General features: G+C 30.9%; 1 protein-coding gene across 2 annotated transcripts in view; it reads left to right on the top strand.

Moving 5' to 3' along the window:
* The window catches only part of LOC106468653 (Down syndrome cell adhesion molecule-like protein 1), an 83,874-nt gene that overhangs the window by 18,431 nt on the left and 56,207 nt on the right, over window positions 1-9,236 (top strand). For both annotated transcript variants that reach the window (XM_022397720.1, XM_022397718.1), the window contains exon 2: window positions 7,352-7,753. In XM_022397720.1, the coding sequence (XP_022253428.1) occupies window positions 7,352-7,753 (402 nt within the window). The remainder of the gene's footprint in view (window positions 1-7,351; window positions 7,754-9,236) is intronic.

Here is a 9,236-nt window from a genome sequence, read left to right as displayed (position 1 = left end):
GGACTTTAATAAGATAATTCTTCAGTGGTTTGTTCGTTGTGGTCGAAACAACTGACTGGGTGGAAGAGCATTTCAGGAAAGCTTTTGCTTCATTACCTCTAAATCTTTCTGGATTTCCTTATTTTATATATGTCACCAAAGTGTTGTAGAGCAACAGTTTTAAAATTTTTGGAGGAAAGGCAGCTAGTCAACAGCATTGAGCACCATCTTTTGGGCTACCCTTGTCTGACCGAATAGTGGGATTTGACCGTCACTTCTACAGTGCACCCCTGGTCCCAAAGTGTAGCGGGCGTTTTTGCACCAACGGACCGCAAACCATGAACCTTAGATTCACAGTCCGGGCACATTAACAACAAATACGAATAAGATTCGAGAACTTGTATGTGATTATTTACTCCTAACGAAGCTGTAATAGCGAAATATTGAGGAATAACATTATATTCTGAAGGTCGGAGATTATTTGCATTAATAAATATGTCTAGTAACATACTCCAGTTTGCGTTAAAAAAAACTTAAGAATTAACTTTATTTACCCCAACATTTCTTCTATTTTTCACTCGTTTAGAATCACTCACCCAAAGCATCTTGGAGCACGATATTATACATCAATATTCCTAAATTAATCAGTTTAAATAGAACCGCGGGAAATAACAAACAAAGCCAGAGAAAATATTTAAAAAACTACTGTATTCCTTAAAACACTGTATGTGAAAGTTAAAAGTTAACTTCTTATAACAATATCCAATGAAGATATTCTGTCTAGTTACCATTTTACTTTACCTTTTGTTTTATTAAAACAACAATGATCATATGTTAGTTTTTTATAACAATATCCAATAAAGAAGTTCTGTCTAGTTACCTTTTTACTTTATCTTTTGTTTTATTAAAACAACAATGATCATATGATAGTTCCTTATAACAATATCAAATAAAGAAGTTCTGTCTAGTTACCTTTTTACTTTATCTTTTGTTTTATTAAAACAACAATGATCACGTGTTCTAGACTTTAGCCCTTTTTTGTGAAATTGTTCAATAAAAATCTCTGTTTCGTGAATATGAAATTAATAATTAAAGGAAAATACTTACTAGGTGTTTTAATTGAAGTGGAAAGTTTTCGAATTGTTAAAAAAAAAGCTTTTGAAAAACTAGCTTGGTTTCATTCTCTCAAAGATTGTAAGATTAGTGTTAACGTTTGAGAATTTATCAGTGAACGAACTCGCTAATTTGGTTTGTAATATTTTACTAGTATTGCATTTGAAACTACAGTAAACCCAGTCTCTCTCTCTGTAGAGAGATTAATTACTTAACGTCTTTTCAGTTGATATAAATCTAAGGAAATTTTCTGAATGTTCTAACAGGAAATAAAATCATGATGTATTTTACTTACAAAACATTTTAGCAAGAGAATCCTATTTGAGGCATATGTTATATTTAATTGCAATAAATATAACTGCCTTTCGTTTCTTTGGTTGAAAATGTAGATCGAAAGAACAATAGGTAATTGAAAAAAAAAATATTATAGTTACAAAAATCAAAATTAATAAAATTCTTGTAAGTAAATCTAAGTAAAGTGGTAATTGAACATCGTTATTGTCTGTTTGGAAATGTCTGTAATTCATAATAATTTTATAGGAGAATTACATATGTTACATATACGTTGACAGTATGCAGTATAAAACAGTTTTATATTAAACACGAGTGGTTGATCTGCACCATTTGAGTGAGCTTACTGCTACTAGTATTTTCCGCTCTACTGAATTGCATAAAGATAAGACCTTAAGTAACTTTTAGTCGTATGTAATGTTAAAAAAATTATCATATTATGTGTTACTTTTTAATGCTTGTTTTAAAACTAAACACTTTGAGCAAACATTAATGGACTGAAAAAACACCAACATAAAAAGTTTTAAAGTTTTTACTATATGTTCTTTACAAATAATTTATAAATAAACACCATTACTGTCTGTCTGGGATTGTATATTCAAATTTTAATAATGTGATACATGTTTTCAGAAGAATATATTTTTATATGAATACTTGATGATATACATTAGTTATATATGGATTCCATGATGATTAAACTGAATCATCTGAAACACGACATGAATTTGAACTAACATTAAACTGTATATTTAGGGATTTCTTTTTTGAGTATATGATTAAAAAATAGCCCACGAAAAAGTACATGGATAAAATACTACACATACTGCAAATAAAGACTCAAAAAATAATAAAGATTCACAAAGACAGTTTTAAGTATATAAATCCGTAATAGCAAGATAAACCTTACACGTTTAAGTTGTTAAAAACAATCCTGCGATAAAGAATCACTAGTCTGTCAGTTAAACTGGTAAGTTTTGAGGAGAAGTAAAACAAAAACCTCAGAGGTCAGTGTGTTTTGAGGTGGGAAACGTCTATTAATGTATTACAGACAGGCAATTCGTTTTTGTAATGAAACAGCTGTAAATACATACATGTTTTAAAATCTTAAAGAGAACAACAGTGAGAAATGCCCGGCTTTAAAATGCACGATAAACAGAACCATTTGCTCGACTTATACGACATCACTGTATTTTACAACTGTAAGACAGAAATAGAAATAAACTTGAGATATATTGCAGAGGCTGAATGTATTCTATTTACAAACTATTTTGTAGTCTCATTACGTCGTTACAGTTGATATCACTACGTCCTGTCATGATGTACATGACGAAAGTGTATTTTTCATTATGAAAGAGTCATTCGTATGTCTGTAATATTCAAAGCACATCTCTCTTCCCTGCTTGCTTTTATAATCCATGTAGCGTACGGGAACGACGCCAGATATCTTCATGTGGAATACCATGAGTGCCCATTTTATTCTCCAGTTGCTTGAGGTATGCGACGTTGAAAGGGTACGTGGAAGTAACTTATGTGCACGTAACTTGTGTCGCTTTTCCAGAAGGAGATCCTTCTTGATGATGTTGTGTGCTGATGCCTGGAACATGTGGACGGTTTATGCCACTGACGTTTGTGTTCGTATATTCTCACCTGTTATAAGGCGTTGCACTTTGCTTTCTATGGCTGAGGTATTACTTGTTGCAGGTCACGTTCTTGATGGTTCTAGTGCCCCAAGTTGATCCATATTATTTTGTTTTTCAATGTCATTAAGCAAAAGGATATCATCGTCTTGGAAAATCTTCGAGCTTAAAACATCTTTATGATCTGAGTATATGATTTTTTTTGTTGGAAAGGGCTAGTACACACATTTCCCAAAACGGATCTGTTTTCAGTGGCATTACACTACCTACTAAACGCCAAACAATGTAAAATATTAGTTCTGATACATAGCGTTCCATTGCAGCATTGTATCGGCTATAGTTATCCATAACTTGCTGATTTGCATATTCAAAACTGTTACAATTGAAAATTTGAATATGTTTGCATAGCTGCAGTTAAGAGTTATATTTTATTATCTAATTCTCACGATTATGTTACAGATTGAAAAATTATATAGGTTTTACTAAATGCCCTATAAAACCCAAATGGGGTGGCTTTATCCAAGAAGCTTGAATTTTCTCAGCCTAATTATCTCAAGGCCATTAACTACCGTGTTTGCTTTTAATCAAGCATTTTATTGGGTCATCAAGTGTTTCAAGAGCCATATTAATTTTGCAGCTAGACTTAAAAGAAATAAAGTTAAACCATAACTTCGTGTAGAATAACAAGCATGACAGAACACCTTAAAATCACTGGACAGAGCAAGTATGGATTTGATCTCTCGAAATATGAGAGTCAGAAGAAATTTCTGTAGAACCGTTTTAAGTAACGTGTTTAACTGAATCTGCCCTAAGTTTAAAAGATGGTATTTGTTTGTTTTGGAATGCTTCTTCCCATTTAAGTTTATGGTGTTAAATAGTGTTATATATATTTATATATATGGCTATAGTTTCCTGTATTTATATAATGCTGATTTGTGTTACTGACGTTATAGATAATTATGATTATACTCACCCCCAAATAGTGCCTGATCATATATTCCTTAAAATGTTACGTTTTTAGGGGCAATAAAATCTAATAATGCAGTTTCTTATTTAAAATATAATCTGAACCAGCTAGTTTTACTTTAAAAATTTTGGATGAGAAAATTTAGAATATGGCTACACTTTAGTAAACATTTAGTAATACAATCTGATACAAACACTGCGAAGTAAATGTATATCTTTGACCTCTATTTCAAATAATTTAATACGTTATATTTTCATTTGAAATAACCTAGCACCTTTCGCCGAGCACATCTAAAACCTAATAATACCTTCTACTCTTAAACACAACAAATTGTACTTTAACGCATATGTGTGAAAAGTGTAAAAGAAAAGAGTTATCTAATAACATTCTGCACTGGCTCTATGATTTTTGTTAGATTAAAAGTGAATAGCTAACTACTCCGCAGATAAATTGTGTAGTAACATTTTACTTTTGTCCTTATGGTGATTCTGTTTAAAAGAATATAGACATAAAAATAGAAAAGATGGAAATACATTAGGTAGAAAAAGGTTCTTTGAAAAACTGTTGATGAATTCGTGTAAAAGTAACTATATTTGAAACTGTCTTCCCAAATAATGGGGTAGCAAGTCCAGATGTGGTTGTGGCTTGCTTCATTACTTCTATTAAAACACCCAGTGTTGTAATGTACTTTGTTGTAGATATATATTCCAGAAACAGACGTGAGGGACTAATATATTCCCATTTGAAAATATTTTATAAAATGTTTAAAGCATTATGGGCGGTATGCAACCACGCACGTTGTAAATTAAAGTAATGTATAGAAACATTCCAGCCCTACAACAATTTCAGAAAGAGGTGTTTCAAAAATTACTTTCATACATCTGAACATATTTTTCAAATTAAATTTGTATAAGTACATTGAAAAAATTGTGTATGGATAAGCTGTTTTCATAACGAGTAATAAAATTTAATAGGCATCGTATAATTGAATACCTATTCTACAAACTTGATTATTGTGGTTGTAAGTGAACAAGCAGCATACCTTAACATGTTATCAAATTCAATTAATCTTCCACTTTGCTATAAGCCAGCTATAGTTATGAAAAACAAGTGCTTTAAGCACATTGTAAAACATGCTTCCATAAAGCGCCTTTCATGTTAATTGAACCACTATAATATAATAGTTTGTAAATACGTTTTAGTCATTGCAACAAAGTCTGAACTTTAAACAAAAATTCAATTTATCTTACGTATAAGTAAAAATAATATTTCCGTTCCAGCGTACCCTGATTTGTAAGATTAAGAAAAGAAGATACATTAATGTAATGATAGTGGGTACATCATGATAATGCATTATGTATAAGTCACTACTGAACATCCCCATGGTAGATAGATCTCTACGAGTAATACATACTTTTCTTTGTAAATATGATTTGATCTAAGATCCATTATCTGCAAAATACAAACAATCTCTTTAGCTTTTCCATAGCTTCTATCTTCCTTTCAATCTGAGGAAAGATTGTCAGCAAATAATTTCTATTAGTCTAGTTCTAAAGCAACGTTACAAGATTATTGAATATATTTGGTTTTCTTTGCTTGAAACATCTTTCAAGTTTTGTGTGTGCTGAACATGATATGAGCTTTTTTATTTGTTTGCTCATTGAACTGTGAGAGAAATACATTACTGTAACTAAAAAAATATATATATATATTAGTCTAAGGCATGTAGGATTATGGCTAAGTAATCCAAGACAAGAGGTAGAAATCTATATGGAACAGAACCGGAAATTCGACATCATAGCCGGAAACGATTCAATTGAGTTATTCAGAAACTTTATTAAAACCCAAATATAAACAAGAGAAATATATATGTATATATACACACACACATACAACAGAAAGGAAGAGACTTACTTTTAATACAGATCATCTGTTCCAGTTGTAAGCGCTTTTGTGGAGCAATAACTTAGACAAAATACGGAAAGCAAACCTTCAATCCAATAAAATAAGCATTTCCAAAATTTTTTTGTAGCCTTCCGTAATGTTTTTGTTACAATTGCATTAAATCTCTTCTTTTTTGGTCTTTCTAACAGAATATATTATATAGATGTGATGTTGAGCTGTGTTTTGAACTTAGTTTTTTTTAGTGAAATAACAGCGATTTATGCCTTGTTCTAAGATAAATTGAAAAATATGTAATGTATCATAATATTAATTTATTAATTAATAATAGTTAGTTTGTAATGTACGTTCCTTAGTACTCACATCTTTTAATGAAAAGGTGGTTTACTAGAAAGGACACTTTCGCTTATATATATATTGAAAATCAATGTACTTGGACACACATTTGTAGAATACTTCAAGTCATTTTATATACAAAGTAGACTAACTATGTAATGTTTCAGATGATGTTTGAACCCTATAACTACAGAGATATGTATAGTTTATAATACGTTTAGTAAAAGTAAGAATTTCCCTACTTTCAAAGAGTTCCTATGTAGTAGGAATGTAGTTATCAGAAACGGTTTCTTTGATTCGATATACAAAGACACATTTTTCACCAGAGTCTATCAACATTGGCAACTGAAAGAGAATACGCCTGCCACTAGAAAATACTGTGTTCGCCAACTGCTGTTGACTTTAAGAGTAAATGGCAGTAAAATAGATAGTAACCGCTACGCATAACTTAAAGAGCTATACTCAAAGGTAGATCGTATAAATTAAACCTAATTGCATTAACTAGACTCATCTTAGGCTATGAATTAAAGTAAAACATACGAGCAAATATTAAAAAAATACTGTGAATGTTTCGGAGACAGATCTGTAAGGTTGTACTTGGTGCATATTTACCATTTGCTAGGCAATCAACACTACTTCTGCTGTCAATATTTCCTCCGCATTAAATTTGGTTGAAGATATTGTGATACACTAGTTGTAAACCATATTACGATAATATAAAGAAAAGTGTTACTGTGTAAGTTAAGAATATTTTTTTAATTTAAGCTAGACCAGTTGAATCGGTCCTATATTTGAATGTTCTGATTTCAATTTACGCTTTTAAAATGTTCTCTTTTGTTCTTTTGAAATAATAACTCGATGTGTAAACAGATAGTAATGTATGAAATGTTAATGGCTTTTGAATTATATCATAAAATGACCCTGTTTCTCCTAATTTAAGAAAACTTCATAGAAAAACTTTAACTCCGAATGCATTATGCCAAATATGTAAAAAAACAATATTTATATGTACAAACATTATCTTCCGAATATAAGCGGCACGCAAAAATGTTAACAGTCGGTAAATGTGTTAACGTTAATATAATATTTATACATGTCTCAGACATATTTTTCATTACTTTCATAGATACTAGAGGCCAACCATTGAGAACCTTCAGCGATAACTATGATCATATAGAAACTCCAAGCATCTGCAGGCGAAATATTGAAGGACTGGAGCCTCTGGTGTCTCACGAGCTAGATGTACTTAGACAATTTCTACACATTTCTAAAGCAAATAAAACAAAACTGAAACTTACATCAGCATCGCTCACGTGGAACATAGATGAAGCTTTAAAACTGCTAAACTTTCTCTGTGGATTTCAGCTCAAAGTGGAAACCGAGGTTCTATTTCCTTTTTCTCTTTCCTCTTTGAAGAGACTCCGACGAGAAACTAAAGAAGAAACAAAAACAGTTGTTAGTAGCCAAACCATAGTTTTGACCTGTCCCGTTAACGAAAGAAATGCCCAAAACGTCGCCTGGAACAAAGGTGAAATCCAGCTTTTACAATTTACCGAAATCAGTTGTTAAGTTTAGATAACGGCTATATATTCAATATGTTACTGGCAATATTAAGAATTTGGCGTAATTTTCGATGAAGCGGTGTCTTAAAGGAAGTTAGAAGTAGTATTTTTCACAAACGCCAAACAACATTAATTCCTCATTAATTAAGATCATGAATACGCTTTATGCTATAGCAGTTTTAAAAATAAGCGTGTTATATCATTAAACTTGCGAGGTAAAAATATACATCTGAAAACAACTTGCCCGTATTGTCCGTTGATATAAAAAATAAATTAAACAGGCGCCTTTTCTTGTAAATATGAATACTAAAAGCAAGCAACAATAATATACAGGTTTGAAATCTTATCTATTGAGATCCTTTGAGTATCTATGCTTTCAACAGCTTTTCTTGATGTTAAAAAAACCGAGTTGTTTCCCCATCTAGTATAGGTCATCAAATGATTTTCGTGCTTTATGTTACTTATTACTTTCCTCTTGCATCATGGGAAATATATTATTTTCCTTTTCCAGCACAAGGTTTCTTCAACAAATAATAAACAAGCAGCTTTGATCTATATGGAAATAGAAAGCTGTACATCTTGATTTTTTTTATTTGTTTTTATTTCTAGAAAATACAGGATTACGATCTCCTTGTCTTGATTTACTAGTAACTGTTCTAAAATTTTACATCTTGGCTGAGTAAAAAATAACCCATGAAGACATAGTAAAAAATAATAATATTATTACAAAGAAATGGCATATCCAATTTCTAGGCTGGAGAGCAAAAGATATAGAAACTAAAGCTATGTTTATGTAATGAGGCGACTTAAAAACAAACAAACAGTAAAGAAAGTATAATAATGTAAAATAGCTCCAGAAAACAACGAATTTCAAACAACAAGACCAATTATTTTCAGTAACATTATTATTTGCATTCAAGACTACCCTCATTCAAAACAAAACATGCAAAACTAAACAATTATAATTCAACCGTAATACAAAGAATATTTAAATACAGCAGAAGTTATATATATATATATATATCATTTGTATGTGTATATATAAATACATATGTGAATATACGTGTGTGTATCTTGTACAGGAACCCGTCTACCGATAGCAAAAACTTGTAATTTTTCATGGCAAAAAAATCTACAAAATTGGACTAGATTACACAAACTTCCGCACAAAAGCAATTACCATACTTCAATGAATAATAATGGAGAACAAAGAATAATTTCCATAATAATAACATCGACTGGTTTTCTGAATTGAATTTTTAGAGATAAACTTAAGTCGAATGACAATAAGTTTTTTTGTTTTTTCTAATCCAGCTACAAACGTAAAGTATTCAGAATTGCCCATGGATCTTTTTTTGTTGCACTATTTTTTCTTCCTGCAATTTTAGTCGAAGTCTGAACCATAAGGCCTGAAAGGACGTTTAACCATAGCTAATGATGCGAACACGA

The sequence above is a fragment of the Limulus polyphemus genome, unplaced genomic scaffold (assembly GCF_000517525.1).
Source record: "Limulus polyphemus unplaced genomic scaffold, Limulus_polyphemus-2.1.2 Scaffold90, whole genome shotgun sequence".
Lineage (NCBI taxonomy): Eukaryota > Metazoa > Arthropoda > Merostomata > Xiphosura > Limulidae > Limulus > Limulus polyphemus.
Note: the sequence above shows the minus strand (reverse complement) of the source record. Positions and strands in the feature narration are given on the sequence as shown.